The sequence below is a fragment of the Bos mutus genome, chromosome 18 (assembly GCF_027580195.1).
Source record: "Bos mutus isolate GX-2022 chromosome 18, NWIPB_WYAK_1.1, whole genome shotgun sequence".
Classification (NCBI taxonomy): domain Eukaryota; kingdom Metazoa; phylum Chordata; class Mammalia; order Artiodactyla; family Bovidae; genus Bos; species Bos mutus.
Genome location: NC_091634.1, coordinates 11900912 through 11920001, shown reverse-complemented (window position 1 = coordinate 11920001; position 19090 = coordinate 11900912). Strand labels below are relative to the sequence as shown.

General features: G+C 55.6%; 3 protein-coding genes across 12 annotated transcripts; 1 reads left to right on the top strand and 2 right to left on the bottom strand.

Moving 5' to 3' along the window:
• Window positions 1–164: 164 nt before the first annotated feature.
• Window positions 165–10040, bottom strand: TMEM145 (transmembrane protein 145). 5 transcript variants are annotated; one of them, XR_011467628.1, is made up of 16 exons: window positions 9825–10039; window positions 8884–8958; window positions 8700–8777; window positions 8535–8621; window positions 8353–8454; window positions 8168–8252; window positions 7993–8064; window positions 7806–7874; window positions 7403–7483; window positions 7239–7317; window positions 6996–7089; window positions 6105–6277; window positions 4110–4230; window positions 1449–1655; window positions 606–974; window positions 165–510 (listed from the first exon to the last, which is right to left on the bottom strand). XR_011467628.1 is itself a non-coding variant. In XM_070387645.1 (15 exons), the coding sequence occupies exons 1-15, from the start codon at window positions 9942–9944 to the stop codon at window positions 464–466; spliced, it is 1686 nt and encodes a 561-aa protein (XP_070243746.1). In that variant the 5' UTR covers window positions 9945–10040; the 3' UTR covers window positions 165–463. The 5 variants fall into 5 exon arrangements, 4 of the variants coding, with proteins under 4 accessions (XP_070243746.1, XP_070243743.1, XP_070243748.1 ...); XM_070387645.1 differs by lacking the exon at window positions 6105–6277 and having other exon boundaries at window positions 9825–10040; XM_070387642.1 differs by having other exon boundaries at window positions 165–974.
• A 1727-nt stretch (window positions 10041–11767) lies between these two features.
• Window positions 11768–15370, bottom strand: PRR19 (proline rich 19). Of its 4 annotated transcripts, none has more exons than XM_005908973.3 (4): window positions 14535–15370; window positions 13887–14078; window positions 12387–13011; window positions 11768–12300 (listed from the first exon to the last, which is right to left on the bottom strand). In XM_005908973.3, the coding sequence occupies exons 3-4, from the start codon at window positions 13003–13005 to the stop codon at window positions 11828–11830; spliced, it is 1092 nt and encodes a 363-aa protein (XP_005909035.1). In that variant the 5' UTR covers window positions 13006–13011; window positions 13887–14078; window positions 14535–15370; the 3' UTR covers window positions 11768–11827. The 4 variants fall into 4 exon arrangements, with proteins under 4 accessions (XP_005909035.1, XP_070243738.1, XP_070243735.1 ...); XM_070387637.1 differs by having other exon boundaries at window positions 14657–15370; XM_070387634.1 differs by lacking the exon at window positions 13887–14078.
• A 158-nt stretch (window positions 15371–15528) lies between these two features.
• Window positions 15529–18438, top strand: PAFAH1B3 (platelet activating factor acetylhydrolase 1b catalytic subunit 3). Of its 3 annotated transcripts, none has more exons than XM_005908974.3 (6): window positions 15529–15661; window positions 16051–16148; window positions 16355–16444; window positions 17120–17236; window positions 17315–17437; window positions 18109–18438. In XM_005908974.3, the coding sequence occupies exons 2-6, from the start codon at window positions 16071–16073 to the stop codon at window positions 18397–18399; spliced, it is 699 nt and encodes a 232-aa protein (XP_005909036.1). In that variant the 5' UTR covers window positions 15529–15661; window positions 16051–16070; the 3' UTR covers window positions 18400–18438. The 3 variants fall into 3 exon arrangements, with proteins under 3 accessions (XP_005909036.1, XP_070243740.1, XP_070243739.1); XM_070387639.1 differs by lacking the exon at window positions 15529–15661 and adding an exon at window positions 15706–15854 and having other exon boundaries at window positions 17315–17419; XM_070387638.1 differs by lacking the exon at window positions 15529–15661 and adding an exon at window positions 15713–15854.
• Window positions 18439–19090: the final 652 nt, after the last annotated feature.

Genomic DNA, 19090 nt, shown 5'->3' with positions numbered 1-19090 from the left:
ATGATTCATACCTTCAGGGCTCTCCGATTATGGGTCAACAAAAGGTCAGGTTATGCAGGTCCCTCACAAGATGCCATTTCACAGTTGGGCACACTGAGGTCCCGAGCCTGGAACGGTTCGTGTTCAGCCCAGTCTCTGAGCACTATCAAGATGTAAAAGAGTCCATCTTAAAGATAAAAACTCAACGAATCTTTATTTTGGCAAGAAGGGGGAAAAGTCTTTCTGCCAAGGACCTGAGGGAGGGCCTCCGGGATGGAGATAGGGTGGGCAGAGTACGGGTCCGAGGTCACAGAGATCCAGGGGAAGGTTTCAGAGTCGAGAGTAGCTTCACAATATCTGTCCTGGGAGCAGTGGCTCGGGGTCGCGGATTCCTGGAGAGCCTCAGGCAGGGTCCCGGCGATCGTCACTGGTGTTCCGGGTCCGGCGGGGTCAGAGGTCTCGGAGGGGGCCAGGGGGCCGGAGGTCACGGAACAGCGGGAGCCCAGAATCCGGTGCCGCTCGGGGCAGGGGCTGAGGGAGGGGACGGGGAGAGCGGCTCCCGCGGGACCGTTTGGCACAAAAGTCAAAGGGGGACTGGGAGGGAGCGGGACACTACGCACCCCTACCTGGGCACGCGGGGTGGGGAGGTTTGGCAAGGCCGGGAATGGCAGAGCCCTGGGGCCGGGTTAGAGAGGGGATCTGGAGCCCGGCCGGGGCCCGGCGCGCGGCCCATGGGGCAGGGGTGCTCAGACCGGGGGTGCGGTGCCCCCGGCCGTGTGCATGCTGAAGTACTCGGTGAAGCCGGTGTGCGGCGCCGCTGTCTGGGGCACGAGCGGCTGGTAGGGCGGCGTCGGGCCATCCCAGCTTGGGTCGGCCGCCTTGGGGAACCGAGAGGAAGGGGGCGGGGAGGCCGCGCCCGGCTCGGCCATGGTCACCACGCGGCCCCTCGGGGCCACCGCCGCCGCCACCGCTGTCTCCTCCACCTGCTTCCCGGCCTGGGAGGGGGGTCAGGATCAGATGCCGTCCTGGACCCACGGAGGGGCAGATGCAGCCCCGAAGGCCCATCCCCCTCCCCGCGATGATCCCCCCTCCCGAGGTGTGGGCGCAGGGGTCAGTCAGGGGCGCCTGGGCAGTGGGGCCAGGTACTCAAGCGGGGGCGTCGGGGTGCGCCGGGCGAACTCCGGCGGTGGCCGGGGAGGTGGGGGAGAACCGCGGAAGGCCAGCGGCGGCGGGGGCACCGCGCGGGGTGTCTGAGGGGGCGTACGCAACAGCGCCAGGACCCAGTCTGGCAAGGTGGGCGCGGGCGCCGGGGGTCGGTCGCGGCGCGGCGTGGGGGCGCGGGGGTTGCGAAAGGCAGGGGGTGGGCTCAGGCGCCTGGGCGTGGAGGGCGGTGGAGGGGCCGGGAGCGGGGTCAGGTACTCCAGGGGCGGCGCCAGCAGCTCCTCGGGCGCCGGGGGCGCGGGGCTTACGCAGGAGGCGGGCGGGGGTATGGAGAAGAGCTCCGTGAAGTTGGGCACCGAGTCGCTGATGAACGTCACGTTCCCATAGACGTGCTGCGGGAAGGCCTTGTCTGCGGACTGGCTGCCTCCGGGGCCTGGGGCTCCGGCCGAGGCGATCTGCGACGTGCGCACGTGGTATGGGAAGTTCTTGTTGGCCGCCGAAGGGCGTGTCATGATCTGGGGTGAAAGGCAGGCGCAGGTTGGAGAAGGGCTGTCCAGGCCTCAGGCTGCCTTCATAAACAGGAGCCCTAAGGATTCTCCTGTTCACTCGATACCCCCGCTTCTCTGAAACCCTTGAACTGGATGTGGCACCTCCTCTGGGCTCTCACAAAGTCCTGAGCTCTAACTTTCAGTCCGTCACTACTCTGCAGGCGCTTTCTCAGTCAAAGCCCTGAGCTCCCAGTTATCACTGAATGGTTAAGCTGCAGCATCCTATGATATCTAGTAGGATGTGGGTGTACTAAGTCGCTTCAGTCGTGTCCAACTCTCTTCAACTCCATGGACTGTAGCCTGCCAGGCTCCTCTGTCCATGGGATTCTCCAGGCAAGACTACTGGAGTGGGTTGCTGTGCCCTCCTCCAGGGGATCTTCCCCACTCAGAGACTGAACCTGGATCTCTTAGGTCTCCTGCATTGGCAGGCAAGTTCTTTACCACTAGCACCGCCTGGGAAGCCCATCTAGTACAATAGTTACTAGCTATCTGTGGCTATTTAAATTTAAAATAACCAAAATTAAACTAAAACTTTAATTTCTCAGTCACACTGGCCACATTTAAGTGTTCAGTAGCCACATGGGGTTAGTAGCTATTGTATGGGACAGCACAGATGGTAAAATATTTTCATAAACAGAAAATTCAATTGGAGAGCAACTGACAGACTCTAGAAAGTTAGCTCCTTGATGGCAGGTACTTGATGGTTCTTTTCCCTGCTGAATCCCCAACATCTTCTAGAACAGTGCCTGACACATATAAGCTCTCAATAAATAATGGTTGAATGTAGACATGTCTCCGGATTAGCTGGGAGGCCACAAGGGCAGGGACTGGGGTGACCCTAGCACTGCACATAGGAGCCCAGCTCAGTCCCTCCAAGGTTGTTGCTGAATAAGTGAACAAGGAGCTGAAACCAGAGCGATGGAATGCCTGCTGGTGGTGGAGCTGTTCTGAGCCAATGTGAGTGTTTTTAGGAAGGAACCTGGGCGAAGGTGAAGTATAGTAGAAAGGTTACTGTGTTCTGAGCCTGCACCCCACCTCCTGGCCCCACAGTTCACTGAGTATAGGACCTGCGGCATGCTGCTTACACTCCCAGAGCCTCACTGCACAAAAGGAGTTGCAGTGCCTACGTGGAGATGAAAAGAGGGTGGAAATGAAAACCGCTGGTGCAGACTCTGGTACATGGTGTGTGCGTGTGTGCTAAATTGTGTCTGACTCTGTGCGACTCTATGAACTGCAGCCTGCCAGTCTCTATCCATGGGATTCTCCAGGCAAGAGTACTAGAGTGGGTTGCCATGCCCACCCCCAGGGGATCTTCCCAACCCAGGGATCAAACCTGCATCTCTTAGATCTCCTGCATTGGCAGGCAGGTTCTTTACTGCTAGCACCACCTGGGAAGCCCTGGCACATGGTGGGTTCTTAGCATTTCGCCTCTCTCTGTCCCTCTGTGACTTCCTGCAGAGCCTCAGGAGGAATCATCCCAGGAAAGTGAGTCTGTACCTAAGTCGGGTTCCAGGGTAGAACATGGGGAACCTGGCCCCCTCTCTCAGTGGCTGAGTATATTCCCAACAAAGAATACATGGTGGACCCATCAAGTCAGGAGCTGGGACCCTCAGCAATGCCTATTTTCCTGTCTGGTTCCCACTTATGCCAGATCTTAGAACCCCACCACCCCCACCAATGGCCACGGAGCCTGGCAGGTCACTTCCCCTCTCTGGGCGTTAGCTTCCCCTCTCTGTTTGCCCTGGGGTTGCTCTGCCAAGTAAACAAGACAGCAGAAATAAAGGCATATGGGTGTTCCCAGCATGAAACAGGGTGGTTTGAGAAAGGTGCCCACTGAATGGTTGATGGATGGATGGAAGAATGAATGAACAGAAGGACTGGACTGTCTCCCAGAAAGCCAGATAGGATGTAAACCAGAGCAAAGAAGAGAGTTGGTGTTAGTAACCCCTGCTGCCATTCAGATCTAGGCCCCCTGGAGCCCCAGCCTGACCCACCCCAGTGGCTTCGTCCTGTGATGGAGTGGCAGAGATGGGAGAATGTGAAGGGTAGCAGGAGAGTAGAGACCAAGGGGCTTAGGGAAGGCTGTGGAGATACAGAAGGGGAAAGTGAGAGTCCGGGGACCCAGGGTCAGGATGGAAATGGGGATGGGGGCAAAGAAAGAGAGTAGGGCTGGGGGAAGAGCCCAGGACACAAAAGTAGGAGAGAGGAATAGAAGAGGGTGGACTCTGGGGGATACAGTGGAACAGCCTGCAAAGACCCAGCAGGCTCTCAATAAGCATGTGTTGAATGCCTAAAGGATGAATTGAAGGAAATGGATCAAGCACTCAGAACAGAAATTCAGGCAGCTCAGGGGTGGATGGCCTCATGCATCCTCCACCCACTGGTTTCCCACTGCCTCCCACCCTGGATGCCCAGCCTCACCAGGAACACGCCGTGGGCATATAGATGGATCCCCAACTGGATTCCATTGACAATCTTCTCCCGGGCCCACTTGGGGATCCCGAAGTTGGCGATCAGGGCCATGACCGGAACTGCAAAGAACCTGAAGGGGAGGCAGTGGGTCTGTAGAGACACCATCCCTGCCTTCCACCCCACCCCATGGCCCCAAATCCCCTGCTATGCACACACACACACACACACACACACGCCCCAAGTGGGTCCCAAATTGGAGGGAAGCCAGTGTGACCTTCAGAGCCAGAGGTTAAAAGGAGACAGGAATCCCACTGGCCTGGGAAATGTGGTGAGGGGGGTGGGCAAGCAGTAGGTTGAATTTAACTCAGTTCTAACCCCACCCCAAATTCTGGCACCTGATAGGAAATCAAAGATGTTTGATGACTGAATTAACATATGATAATAATAATTAAGGAATTGCTGCATGCCAGACCTGTTACTAAGCATTTCATGAATACACACTCATGTAACTCTCACAGTGACTCTATGAGGCAGGTACAATTTCCATCCCTATTAAACAGGTGTGGAAACTGAGGCAGAGAGAATTTAATTGATGTGTGTAATGTCACACAATTTACAAGCTTTAGAAAGTGAAGTAAAAGTGTTAGTCACTCAGTCATGTCCAACTCTTTGCAACCCCATGGACTGTAGCCTGCCAGGCAAGAATACTGGAGTGGAAAAAAATAATAATATTGGAATGGGTTTCCATTCCCTTCTCCAGGGGAATCTTCCCAAACCAGGGATCAAACCCAGATCTCCTGCTGCATTGCAGGCAGATTCTTTACCATCTGAGCCACCAGGGAACCCCCACAAGCTTTAGAACTGGGATCTAAATCCAGGTAATCTGGCTTAGAATCCACCTACTTGGGACTTCCCTGGTGGTCCGGTGGCTAAGACTCCACACTCCCAATCCTGAGTTTGACCCCCAGTCAGGAAACTAGGTCCCACGTGCTGCAATTAAGAGTTCACATGCCGCAACTAATGATCCCACATGCCTCAACTAAGACCCAGCGCAACCAAATATATAAGTAAATAAATATTTAAAATGCATATATGAGAAAGTAAATCATTTAAAAGAATCCACCTACTTTACTGCTGTGTGTGTGTGCTAAGTTGTTTCAGTTGTGTCCGACTCTGCAACCTTCTGGACTGTGTAGCCCACCAGGCTCTTTTGTCCATGGGATTCTCCAGGCAAGAATACTGGAGTGGGTTGCCATTTCCTCCTCCAGGGGAATCTTCCCCACCCAGGGATCAAACCCATGTCTCTTACATCTCCTGCATTGGCAGGCGAGCTCTTTACCACTTGCACCACCTGGGAAGCCCATAACTTTGCTGCTGCTGCTGCTGCTAAGTCACTTCAGTCGTGTCCGACTCTGTGCGACCCCATAGACAGCAGCCCACCAGGCTCCGCCATCCCTGGGATTCTCCAGGCAAGAACACTGGAGTGGGTTGCCATTTCCTTCTCCAATGCATGAAAGTGAAAGTGAAAGTGAAGCCGCTCAGTCGTGTCCGACTCTTAGTGACCCCATGGACTGCAGCCTACCAGGCTCCTCCAACCATGGGATTTTCCAGGCAAGAGTACTGGAGTGGGGTGCCATTGCCTTCTCTGAATTTTACTGCTACGCTATGTTAATGAAAAGAATCACAACTACTTTTTGTTGGACATTTACTATGTGCCACACTCAAAGCCCTTATCTGTTGCCCTATACAACTCTCAAGACACCCATTTGCAGGAGATACTCTGGACAATCCCTCTTTCTGGGTAGGCAACCTGAGGCTTTTATAGTTTTTTTCACTTTGGGAAAGGAATCGTTTCCAGGTTACACAGTGAGTAAGTGGCAGACTCTGGTGACAGCTGCCTAACTTAAAGTCCATCTGCCTCCCAGAAGAGGGTCTGAGTTGAAGACAGCCATTTCTGGGGAGCCGGGGAAGGCATGGACAGGTTGGGGGCCCAGCACATCTCACCAGAGGGTGTAGGCAGCAAAGAAGGGCACGTAAAAGGGCTGCTTCTCCGGGAAGTGGCGCAAGGAGACGAGCACAGCATAGGAGAACCACACGTAGGCCGCCACCTGCAGCCCAATGAGCCCGTAGCCCGCTGGCGACTCATAGGTGTACAGGACCTGGCCCGGGTCAAAGAACTGGACCCAAGGGAGAGGGTCAGTCACAGCCCTGGCCTTTGGCCCTCCTCACAGGGACCCCAGACCCCACCCTCAAATACCCTCAAAGGGCTCAGAGGTACTTGATCAAGACAGAAGCAGTAGGAGAATGAGAGATGGGGATGAAAGGATAGACACAGAGAGAGAGTAAAAAGATAGAAACTATCCCTGCTACCATGGCCCAGCACAGAGCTGAACACCACCAAGTGTAAGTTTTTCTGTTTGCACCGAGTTGATAAAGCAGGTCTTATTTTCACCCCATTTTACAGAAGGGGGAAACTGAGGCTAAGCAGGAAGCCTTTCGGCCAAAGTCAAGGTGATATATAAAGCCTTAGAGAAGTCCCCTGGGGTAGGTAAAACCCTCCTCATTTTACAAAAGAAGAAGCAGATTTGGGGGTGGGGTGGGCATCAGTCAAGGTCAACCAGCTGGGAAATGGGAGAGCCAGAGTGGACTCCAGGTCTGTGTGACTCCTGAACTTAGTCACGACACTGAGCATGAAATGTGACAGACAGCGAGAGACAGAAGGAGGAGAGCCACGTAGAGAGACGGGAATGCACTTAGGGAGACAGATGGAAAGGCGGAAAACCACCGAGTGGGAGAGAGAGCCAGGAAGAACACTAGCAGACAGGTAGAAGAGGCCACTAAAAGCTTTGCGGGTAGGGAGGACGGAGCAAAGCCTGAGCTTTTAGGGGGACTCACCTCGGCCTCGTAGATGAGCAGCGCCACGTGTGTGAGGGTGTACAGGGTCATGTAGACAGACAACTTCACCGAGCCTGAGTGGCTGATGCGGCCCCTGGCGACAGGCCGTGAGGGGAGACAGCAGGGGTGGGGGCCGTCAGAGAGGAGGGGGTGGCCACCCCCTCCCCAAACCCAATCTCTGCCCTGCCCCCCTGCCCAGCCACCCTATCCCTGCTGTGCTCCCTCTCGCCCCAGCATGGGCACCGTGTCACCGTGAATCCCTTCCCCAGAAGGATCAGCATCAGCAGGAAGATGAGGAAGCTGGAGGAGAAGAGCAGCTTGGCTGGTAGAAGGAGGAGAGGGCAGCTCAGACGCGGGCTCCGCCGGGGGAGGAGCCCCACACCCTCCCGGGCCCACTTCTTTCTCACCCAGGATCTTCAGACTCTCGTTGCCAATGCCATCCGTGGCATACTGGCCCCAGTAGATGCAGAAAAATAGGAGGCTCAGGACTGAGGGGAGGACAGGCAGTGAGAGGAAAGGACAGACACCGGCTTTAGAGCATCACTCTTCCCTAGCACTGTGATCCAGATGACCAGAGCCCTTCGTTCATCCCTATCAGGATTTAGACTCTACTCCTGCTGACTTCCTGGGATGCTCTGAAGTCCAGACCCCCAGCCCCTCCTCCCTCAGACCCAGGAGTCCAGATCCCCAGCCCCCCTCCCTCAGACCTAAGAATCCAGGCCCCCAGCCCTTCCTTTCTTAGGCCTAAGTATCTGAGCCCTAAGCTCCTCCTCTCATAGAACTCAAAAGTTAAGATACTCTAAACCTCACCCTCCATTCCTGCTGCAGCCATGAACATTTTATAAGTCGTGTGAAGCAACTGACGACCTTTCAGCAAATCTAGGAGGAGGATAAGGGAAGGCTGTACACAGACAGATTGGCTGCCCTCCAACCTTGTCCCCCCTCCCCCATCTTCCCTCTCCCCCCTCGCTCCGCCCCTGCCATGGGCTGGACTCACATCCAAAGTAACAGGAGAGGAGGAAGATGAGGATGAAGATGAGGAGGAAAGTCACATCGGTCTCCAGGATCCCTGCCAATTTGGCAGAAGGAAACCCTGCAGTCAGGAGGGGTCTTCCCTCAACAGGCTCCCAGTTCTAGGTTCCCACTGAGATGCTGGGTCCCCAGGTGCTCACCAAATTCATCAGCAGAGAAATGCCGCGTCCAGAAGGACTTGCCGTTGGTGAGGACCATCTCATACTCCAGCTGCAGCCCATCTCCCTGTGGGGAGTGTGGTGGCCTAAGGAAGGGGGGCAGGGGTAGCCCTGGGCAGGGAAGGGGTTGGCAAGAAGGCAAGGAGGAGAAGGCCCCAGTCACTTACACCACACTTGCTGAGCGCGATGTACCACCACCTTTCACGCACGGAGCGGAAGCTGCGGCCACTGGAGCAGCTCAGGTAGCGAGTTCCCTCCTCTGACACCACCTGGGGAGGAGCGCAAAGGCTGAAGCCTGCCTGGACCTGGGCTTTCAGCACCTGCCCATTCCCCCAGGCCGGGCCCATACCTGACAGCCTGACCAGGCATACTGGGTAGTGAGGTTGATGACCTGGTTGTTCTCTGGCCTGATCACTGACTCCTTAGCCAGGCAGTCCTAGGCAAGGACAGGGATGTGGTCACTCCTTGGCGAGCTTCAACCTTGTCCCCCCACCACCTTCCTCACAGACTTCACCTTGTCCCCTGCCTTGTACACGGCTGGCCACTGGGATGGGTCGTCGAAATAGAGGAGGATGTTCTGACAGCACTTGGCCTGCAGACCCAGAGATGTGGGGAGTTGGGGAGCTGGGGTAGCCCTTGCCTTGGGAGGCCAAGGGGGTGTCCAGCCTCAGCATGGTGAGTGATTGGGGAAGGCTCACCTCAGGGTATCGGAAACGGAAGTCTAGTCGGCCATAATCCGAGAGGAAGCAAAATCTCGTCAGGAACACCCAGTCCTGGAAAAGGGGCCCACTCAGACTTTCTTCTGAGCCCCTTGAGAACTCTCCTTGACTCCATAGTCCCCCCCTCAACTTTTCCTCCCTACCCTGGAGTTCCTGGTTTCCTAAGAAACATAAAGGGGACCAGGTCACCTCCAAAATTCTTCTGTTATCCTTTCACCTTGGTTCCAGGATTCCTGCTTCGGATGTCCCCCAAGTTTCTTCCCCTCCTTTCAAACACTTCTCCCATTTCTCAGGTGCCAGAGAAAGCCTGGAGGGCCAGATCCCCATCCTGGACATCTTTTGTCACAGACACACACACACTGGACATCTTTTGTCACAGACACACACACACACTGGACATCTTTTGTCACAGACACACACACACTGGACATCTTTTGTCACAGACACACACACACAGGACATCTTTTGTCACAGACACACACAGACACACACACACACACACACACACACACACAGGTCCCAGAACCCATCAGATGCTGGGGAGTATTCCAAATAGCCCCCTCTGGGTCCTGAGCAGGAGAGTGAACTCAGGCTCTCTTGCAGTGAAAAGTGCTGTCCCTTCAGCACCACCTCGGCGTCCCCCACCCCCACCCCAAACTCTGACTCTCCCAACCCCGCCCCGCTCCTCGCCCAACTCTGACCTCAATGTCCCTCCTACAATCCCCGAGGCTCCTCTCTACCCTCGGGGCCCCCTCAGCCTCAACCCAGACCCAGTCCCTCATCGCCCCTGGCCCCAAGCCCCCAGGCTCTCAGGGACCTTCCGGGAGAGGCGGCAGGGGGCGGGGCGGCACCTTCCCCCTTCTCTCCCTCTGGTCCCTCGGGGGCCCGGCGGGTGGCAGGGGAGGGCCGGGCGCGCTCACCTCCTTGGAGCTGAGGTTGCCCCGCACGTACTTAGCCCGGGCGCGGGGGGGCAGCGGCAGCATTAGGAGCAGCAGCGGCGGCAGCAGGCGGCGCAGAGCGGGCGCGCGCGGGGGCTCCATTCCACCCGCTCCGGCCCCGGCCCTGGCCCGGGTTCCGCTCCGGCTCCCACTCCGGCCCGGCGACGGCGGCGAGAGCGCGCGGGCCGGCTGGCGCGCGGCCCCGATTAAAGGGGCCGCTGGGCACCGCGCTCCCTGCCTTCTCCTCCGGGATGACCCAGCCTGGCCCCTATCCAACCGCCGTGGGAAGGTCCGCCCCTTTCCCATCCGCACCACACCTCTCCAGCCCCAGTACTCCCCTTGGGTAGTCTCCTTGATACCTCAGGCTCCTGGTGTCCTAAAATGAACTCCAATGCACTCCCCCAAGTCGAGCATCCTCCTCCAGGCTGCCATCTCAGGATGACCCACAACCCCCAGGCCCCAGCTCTGTTCTGACCTCCCCTCAGTTTAGCTCCCAAATAGCTCTTTGATTACCCATCCCCGCCCCCATGACAGCCAACACCAGCTGTGGCCACTCCACATCCCATGCACCCTGTGAAGTTCCTACAGAAACACAGAGGCAGAGTGGGTAAACCACCAGTTCTGGGTCACACAACTCCGAGGTGGTAAAGAGCCCTCAGCCACAAACGCTACAGCCTGACCCTGTCCTGTCACTGCTTACCAGGGTGTGAAAATCAGTTGCCATGAGGCAGAGGGGGTGGTGTTACAAGAAACCCACAAGCAGACTCTGAAATCAATTGCTTGGGTTCAAATCCCAGCATTGCCATAAGCTTCCTAAAAGACCTCAACTGAGTCACACCTGTGGGATCTCCCAGCCAGTCCCCTACACCCTGGCACTGACTTTACGGTTTCCCTGTGGGCAATGGGGAGCCTTGGAAAAGCTTTACAGAGTACAGTCCAAGCCCCTCCGCTTCATTTTCCCAATCAGATTCCAACACATGTTTAGCTTCATCCCTCCCCCTCCACTGAAGAAAATTTGCTGCTCCTCAAAATACCATTTTAAAAAAATTTCCAAGTCAAGAGGCCAAGCAGGGAACATAAGCAGGTGAAATGCAGAGTGTTGACCCCACAAAAAAGGAGCCTCTGCAACTTAGCTTCAGCCAGTTTTTGACAGGAAGGAGAGTAAGTCTGATATGCCAGTTTCTCTGCTTTCATTCTGGGTTTTTTTTTTTTTTTTTTTGAGAGAGAAGCCAGAAAAAATTTTTTTTAAAAAGCTGATTTGTAACAGTAGATAATTGATTCAAAAATGTTAAATATATTGTAGACCAAAGAAAAAAGTCTGCCACTATACCCAGGCTTCATCTGTCATTCCTGCCCTGATCCTGCCCACACACTGTTCTTCTGCCCACCAGACCAGAAGCCTCTCATACGCAGAGCCCAGATGTGACTCATGCTAAGTCCCAGCATGGTCTAGGGATACAGGCAGAATGGGCCTTACACGTGCTGGTCCATAGAGGAGCATTTCTAGATTGCCTGGAATGTTCTGTTTCTCCTCTACTAGCAAATTTTTACCGAACTTGAAAAATACAAGGGTCTTTTGTCAACTCCTCGTCAGCAGAGTAGAGTCATCACTCCCTCCTTGGACTCCCCAGCCCCTGGACTTCTCTTTCAGATGCCACAAGGACTGAAACTGTGTTCACCACTGTACTGGGAGTCCCCTGGAGGCACAGCCTCAGTCTCATTCACTCTGGAGCCCCAGCATCACCAGAGTCAAGCACAAAGTTGGCCTTAATGGGTGGATCTGTTAGACTGACTGGAGGTCTCTGGGCCGAGGACGGTGACAAATGACAGTACCTTTCCTTCCACTTTGGACCCAGAACTCAAAGCTAGGGAAAGCTGCTGTCCTGAGCCAGCCACTCACTAAAAATCAAGAGGACTGTGAAGAAGACACTTTATTGAGGTGATCAGAGTTGGAGATTCCTGCCCCCAACCCAGCCTCAGCCTGCTCAGTACAGTCTCATGGGTGGAAAGGACCAGGCCTCTGGGCTGCTCTGAGCCACCATCCAGGAGAGGCTGGGCAGCGGTGCTGGGGGGCTGGGGCTCCAGTCCAAGGCAGAGCTTCGGGGCAACAAGGGTGATGGTGGCTGGGGCAGGAGTTGTGGTGGGCCAATCCCCCAAGGCCGGGGAGGAGGCGGTGTGGCTACCAGCCAGATGCTTTTCAGTAGATCAAAGGCTGTTGGGGGGCCCCAGGCTGCCCCAGATGGCGAAGGCAACGAGGATAATGGGGGTGGCCAGGGACCTTTCGGTGGTGCCAGGCTCACTTGGTGCACAGTAGGAGTGCTGGAGGTGGGAGGCACGGCAAAGGTGAGCTCCTTTGTTCCCTGCCGCCTCCTCTGCCTCCCCTCCCCTGGGGCCTGCTCAGGACTGTTGATCCAGGAAGGTGTCATTCTTTGCCTCTTAAGGGCCCCAGGATCAGTCCCTGGCACAGAGGAAAGAAGCATGAGGGACAGCTGAACAAGAGCAGACAAAGAAAAAGGGAGTTTAGGAGGCAGGAGGTAAGCTCACCTGGCAAGTGTGGCTGGCAGCCCCGGAGCACCAGGGTAAGGTCAGGCACACAGCCATGGCAGGCCTGTAAAGTGCCCACAATAGCGTCCCTGGCCTCTTGAACTAGGTTTCTCCTAGGGAAGGCTCGTGGCAGAATCAGCTGACATTGCAGCTCCCCCAGCAGCTGCTCCAAGTCAGGGAGCTGTGGGGGACTGGGGGGGCCGGGGCCCGAGCCTCCAGGCACCTGGTTTTCCTTGCCCCTTGACTGTAGGGATGGTTGTTGGCCCCTGCCTGGGCTTGGGGAGGACTTGGTGGTGAGTGCAGGGGTGCCCAACTCCAGAGACTCACTGCTAAGCAGCCGGGCCACGTCCAGAGATTTCACCTCATGGTTGAAGAGACCCCGGTGGTCCCGGCTCAGGCGGCCCTGGGTTATGACCACAAGCTTGGCAGCAGTAGGGGCAACAGAATTCCGCAATACCATATGTGGATCCCGACTGGCCACGGGAGGGTGCTGATAGGTCAGCGGCTGCCGACTGCCCGCCAGTGCCTCGTTACGCTCCCGCCTGGTCTTCCGACGGCGGACACGACCAGGCTTCTCAGGCTGCTGGAAAGGCTTGGGGGCTGGCTCCCCGGGATCCATGGTGCCCTGGAAGATAAGGACAGGATAGTCATATGAGAAGAGATGATTTGGGGTGAAGTGGGAGTACTATTTAGAGACTTAAAATGAGAGAAATGGATTGGTAGAGAGCAATCAAAAAAGGTTTGGTCAGGGAAAGATGAGGGAAAAGGCAGAGTCATAGGGGCAGGATGGGGTCAAGGGAGTCATGCTGAATGGGAAGATCTGTCAGAAGATAAAGGGTTAGATGGAACGAGAATGTGAGGAAATCATGGATGAGGGATGGGAAAATGAGGGATGGGAAAGGGATCATGATACTGGAGGGATCTGGTGAACCAGATAGGGACTTTGGACAGAGGAGAAATCCAGGGGGAGAGCAAGTACTGGAGAATGCAGAAAGTGGAGAGACGGTAGCAAGAGAAAGGCAGGAAAGAGAATAGAAGTTGGAGACACAGAGTAAGCCGGCAGGACAGAAAGGGCAGCAGAGGAGTTATCAGGGACTGGGGCCTGGTCATGGAAGGGGCGTAGACCTCAAGGCTGGGTGAGGCACGTGAGGTAGGGATGGGGGTACAGTTGATGAGGGTAGAGCGGAGGAAGGGCACCTCACCTTCTCCTATCCCCAACGAACCCCGCCCCGCCCTGCCCACTCCACGTGGCTGTGGGGGACAATGGCTTCTTTTCCACCGTGACCCCAGCTCTCTCATGCGCCTGACGCTCTTCCGGGCCTCACACAAGGCCTCCTGCACGCACGCACGCACGCATGCGCGAGCCCCTCCCACGCCCTTTGGCATCCAGTTCCGGAGAGTCACAGGCCCAGAGGCACGTGCCAGCTGCCCGTGGTGCCGGTTATAGTCCCGCCCCTCCCAGCCTCACTTTCAGAAATCTCTTTCATTTGTCCTAAGCACCTTCTATCCACCTTCAATCTACCAATTGGCCTAGGTCCACTAGGCCCGCCCCCTTCCTCAGTGCTGATTGGTTTAGACATCTATTGGCGGATTTTCTCTGTAGAGCGGCAAAGTGCGGCGAAGCCAAAGGGGAGAAGGGCCGTTGCAGCCTCTATTTACAGCCAGTCCCCACGCAGTCAACAGGATTTATCCCTAGGGAATCAATATAGTGTCGTCATTTGGAGCTAGGCTTCAGAGCCACACTACCTAGGTTCCTATGCCCAGACTGGCACATTTGAGCTCTGTGACCTTGGCAAAGTATGCAACTGCTCAGAGCTTCAGTTTCCTAATCTGTAAAATGGAGTTGATAATCTTCTCCTTCTTATAACTGCTGTAAGTATGTTATAAGCGTCCAGCATCCAATTTGAAACAGCACTTGTTGACTGGATGCCTCTAAACTTTCCCACTACACTTGTCCCCCTCAGTTCCCCCCCACCCCCACCCCGCTGCTTGCGGGATCTGTTCACTGACCAGGGACAGAATCCCAGCCCGGGTTGTGAAAGCCTGGAGTCCTAACCACTAGTGCACCAGTGAACTCCCCCCTCAGACTCTCAAATCGAGCTATACCAGGGTTTTCCCCATACCCTAATAAGCTATATTGTGCATTACCTGGTAATATTGCTTGTCCAACCTTCATAATCTTACAAAGCCAAACGCCTTAGGTACTACTCTTAAGAAATCCTTCACCCTCAGGGTCCATCTCTTTCTCCTCCCACAAAGGTCCCCTGTACCTTTCTTAATCACAACCTTGATTCTTCCCTCAGTTGTGTGTCTGGAGTCTGCCTCCTCCAACATGGCTAGATGAAGGTCAGAATCAGACCTATTCCTTTAATACTCATTCAGCAAATACTTGTGAACAGCCACAGATAGTACTTGGTACTCTGAGTCAGGCTCTGTTCCAGGCAAGTGGATTGAGGCAAAACAAACATAATAAAATAAAATGCAATGCATCTCTGTATCTCAGCATCAACGTTCCTAGAAGGAATGAATAACTATGAAGGTCTCATTTGGGAGTGGAGCTACAGGAACATGATCAGGATTTTTAGGGGGTGGGACCCCGCCACCTGGTCCCCCAGAACAAGGAGATCTGGGAAGACTTGAGGTCTGAGATTAATTTGGGGCAGGAGGTGGGAGTCAGCGACCTTAGATGACCTTGGCTATGGATGTAGGTTTCAGAGCCCAGACACACCCAACTGAAGTCGGTCAGCCATAGGTTTAGGGAGGGGAGCGGAGGCCACAGATCTGTAAGGTGAGCTGCGCGGGAGGGGCGCCAAGCTAGACTTGGCCCTTGCAGCATCTCTAATTTCCCTTATCTTTCTGCATCTTCTACTACCCTCTCTGCAGGGTCAGTGATGTCTCTATTGCTAAAACATATAGTTTAGCTATTATGTCACAAAAACTGGTGGTTTTGAGCAGGGGAGGGCCATGAGCACAGAGGCTCACTAAAGTCCCAGCACTGCCTTACAGCTGAGCCGCTAATTTTCACATTTTGCCATCCTCCTTTTCTCTCCCCTACGTCTGAAGAAAATGGGCGCGTCCTTTCCTGGCCAGGTGCTTACGAGCCACCCCCTCAAGGGATCCAAGGAATGGACTCGTCCACTCCCCCACCACCACGTGAATGAGTGACACACATAACACCCCAACCCTGGCCCCTCCCCACACTTCTCGCCCTACAGCAAATGGTTTCTTCCCCCAGGACTGGCGCTAGATTTCCCCCGCCTACTCTCGGCCTTCAGGTATTTCGCTCCTCTCCGTGACGCCGGTAGGGTGGTGCCCCCCCCCCCCGCCCCCACGGTATGCTGGATGGTCTCGCCTGGCCCCACGCCCCCCGGTGCCTGGGTGCGCCAGCCGCCGCCGTGGCCCGAGAGAGCGGCCGGAGCAGGAAGCGCCGGACGAGCCCACTGCGCGGTCGCCGTGGGGGAAGCGAAGGTTCCCAATTCCACCTCCCCGCCTAAGTGAAGGTTTCCGCCCCGGGAGAGGGGGCGGTGCCCGGGAATCCGTCGCGCCTTCCGCGGGAGTGCGGGCTTCGGCACCGTCCATTGTTGCCTGAGGGGTAGGGGTGGGCGTGGCGGCGCCACCTCCTCCCGGAACACTCTCCCGCCGACCGCGCTCCTTCGTCCTGCAGGAGCGGAGGCGAGTGGCAAGATGAGTGGAGACGAGAACCCAGCCAGCAAGCCCACGCCAGTGCAGGACGTGCAGGGTGACGGGCGCTGGATGTCCCTGGTGAGCGACCCCGCCCGCGATACTCCGGAGTCCGGGGCTGGGGGCGGGGAGGGCGGGGAGACTCTTGGGAGAGCAGCTGGTTCGCGCCGCTCTCGCTAGGAGATTGGGAAACTGAGGGCAGTTGGAGTGGTGCTGGCTAAGGAAGCGGGGTGGGGCGGGCACCGCAGCGTGCATGCCATTGACTCCCCTCGTTTACATCCCCAAAGCACCATCGGTTCGTAGCCGACAGCAAAGATAAGGAACCCGAAGTCGTCTTCATCGGTGACTCCTTGGTCCAGCTGATGCACCAGTGCGAGGTGAGGCCCGTCCCTCTTCTGCCCCACCCAGGCCTGTGCCTTCACCGACTCTCCTGGACCAGAGCCCGAGCCAGGCGGTGTGTGGGGTACTCAAAATACGTAGCACCGGACACCCAGAATTTCTGTATAATGTGCCACGTTCTACTGAGAAGGAAGTGTGTTGTATCCTGGCTTTTTGTCACATTGGGTTTGTGTATAGTGAGACTTAAAATGAGGCTTCTTGCAAGAAGATTGCCTACCATGAGGTTCTTTGTTTGCTTAAATTAGCGCACAGCCCTAATGGATTTCCAGAAAGCTATAGTTGTTTCCACAAAATGAAGGTCAGTAGGTCTCTACTAAGGGAGCTCAATTATTCTACCTATTCACTAAGAGATGTTAAACCATGACTTTCCTCAAAGTGAAGCTCAACTGGAATGCTGTTGGTTTGATGCCTGGCTCAAGCAGAATGAGTTTTCGTAGAAGGAGTCTTGCTTCTATGGGGATTCATGAAAGTGAGACTGTGATGGGTTTGCGTAAAGTGATGTTTGACCATATTGGGGTTTACTTAGGGTGAGATTTAACGAGACTGCTTTCATAAAACAAAGCTCTAACATGACGACATTTGGTTAAGCTTTGTATAGAGAGTGGTGGTCCGTGCTGATGATGCCCCTGTGCCCACACACTTCTTGCCCACAGATCTGGCGGGAGCTCTTTTCCCCTCTGCACGCACTTAACTTTGGCATTGGCGGTGACAGCACACAGCATGTGCTGTGGCGTCTGGAGAATGGGGAGCTGGAACACATCCGGCCCAAGGTGAGCAGGGCTTGGGTGGGCAGCCAGAGCCCCCTCAGCCTGCCCCCCACACCACTGCTCCATCCTCTCTTTCCACAGATTGTGGTGGTCTGGGTTGGTACCAACAACCACGGGCACACTGCAGAGCAGGTGACTGGGGGCATCAAGGCCATAGTGCAGCTGGTGAACGAGCGGCAGCCCCAGGCACGGGTCGTGGTGCTGGTGAGAGAGGGGAGGGCAGGGGGAGGAAGAAGGGCTGTGGTCTGGGACCCCTTCGGGTGTAGCCACAGCTGCAGGGCTCTGGGCAGTTCAGCTCAGAGCAGTGGCTTTCAGGCAAAATCTCATGTTGAAGCTTTCTGTGCCCATCAGAAGTGCTGTGGCGAAGGACGTATTCGGGGGCAAATAGCCCCTTTTGTCCAAGGGACTGCTGGACACTCTGAAGGTCACTCAGTTGTGTCTGACTCTTTGCGACCCCATGGACTATACAGGGACTATACATTCTCCAGGCCAGAATACTGGAGTGGGTAGCCTTTCCCTTCTCCAGGGGATCTTCCCGACCCAGGAATTGAACCAGGGTCTCCTGCATTACAGGAGGATTCTTTACCAACTGAGCTATCAGGCTGTTGAAAAACACAAAACACTTAAATAGCCAAGAGTGGTCAGACATTCCTAAGGTGAACCTAGTTTCCATTGCTTCTAAAAGGTTCCAAGTCTAGAATGAGGTGTCAGGACCATAGTTTGGAACCTGTGTTTCCAAAACCCCCATTTTCCCATCCCTAGTGTATTCTGGAGCTTAGGACTTCCTGATGGGGGACAGAGAAATCTGGCACAGAGGAACAGGACACCCAGATGCTGGTAGGATGCCTCCTCACAACCCCTTGTGCCTTCCTCAGGGCCTGCTTCCTCGGGGCCAGCACCCCAACCCACTTCGAGAGAAAAACCGACGGGTGAATGAGCTGGTACGGGCAGCACTGGCCGGCCACCCTCGGGCCCACTTCCTGGACGCAGACCCTGGCTTTGTGCACTCAGATGGTACCATCAGCCACCATGACATGTACGATTACCTGCACCTGAGCCGTCTGGGGTACACACCTGTTTGCCGGGCCCTGCACTCCTTGCTTCTGCGTCTGCTAACCCAAGACCAGGGACAGGGTGGTGCCCCTCTGCCGGAACCCAGCCCCTAAGCATCTGTCTTCCTACAACATTAAATTTTCAGTCTCCCATGTTCTGCTTTATGGCCAAGCCCATGTGGGTATATAACTCCGACGTCTATCACCCTGCAGCTCTGCCCAAGGGAGGCCTCACCGATCCATCAAGGTATTCTGGTCCGTGTAGTCAGGCAGATTTCTGCCATCACAGTAGTGCTCCAAACAGGCACTGCCCATCAATAACCCACTAGGTGAAACTGGTTTGCTAACATGACCCTGTAGCATCAAGGTCAAGCGAGAATTCTGGGTGACCCAGCAGTCAAAGCCCACCCACTGCTGCACTCCGACCTGAGCTTACCTGTGACTTCCTGTGAAAGCTTTCTGACCTTCCCACCCCCGGCAGTCAGGCCTCCACAGTGTATGGGTCTTGTCTCCCCAGAGAAGCACTTTCCAAGGCTGTATGATAGAGCTGGAAACCAGGAGAGGATTCCTCTGCCTTGGCTGCAGTGCTGGCTCAGGCCACACAGGGGCAGCAGGGTTCACTGGGGACAGGGAGGTACTCTGATCCCACCAGCCTTCCCACCCAGTGCCCGCCCTGGTTCAGACCTTGAGAGTTCACCTGGAACATCAAGGGTGAACTGCCCTTCTCACAGCACCCAGTCAAAGGCCTTCCCCAACCATGCCTGGCCGAATGGCTGAGTAGGCATGACTCTGCCCACCAGGTCCC

What these genes read in the sequence shown, in the direction of transcription:
- TMEM145 (XM_070387642.1), bottom strand. Translation starts at nt 9,944, where the DNA reads ATGGAGCCCCCGCGCGCGCCCGCTCTGCGCCGCCTGCTGCCGCCGCTG. An exon ending in TGCTCATCTACGAGGCCGAG is followed by an intron (nt 6,278 to 6,995) that starts GTGAGTCCCCCT and finishes CCTTGGGTCCAG; the next exon opens with TTCTTTGACCCGGGCCAGGT. An exon ending in TACCCCCGCCCGCCTCCTGC is followed by an intron (nt 975 to 1,448) that starts GTAAGCCCCGCG and finishes CCCCCCTCCCAG; the next exon opens with GCCGGGAAGCAGGTGGAGGA.
- PRR19 (XM_005908973.3), bottom strand. Translation starts at nt 13,005, where the DNA reads ATGGATCCCGGGGAGCCAGCCCCCAAGCCTTTCCAGCAGCCTGAGAAG. An exon ending in CTGCCAGCCACACTTGCCAG is followed by an intron (nt 12,301 to 12,386) that starts GTGAGCTTACCT and finishes CCTCTGTGCCAG; the next exon opens with GGACTGATCCTGGGGCCCTT.
- PAFAH1B3 (XM_070387638.1), top strand. Translation starts at nt 15,722, where the DNA reads ATGCTGGATGGTCTCGCCTGGCCCCACGCCCCCCGGTGCCTGGGTGCG. An exon ending in AGCTGATGCACCAGTGCGAG is followed by an intron (nt 16,445 to 17,119) that starts GTGAGGCCCGTC and finishes TCTTGCCCACAG; the next exon opens with ATCTGGCGGGAGCTCTTTTC. An exon ending in TGGAACACATCCGGCCCAAG is followed by an intron (nt 17,237 to 17,314) that starts GTGAGCAGGGCT and finishes CTCTTTCCACAG; the next exon opens with ATTGTGGTGGTCTGGGTTGG.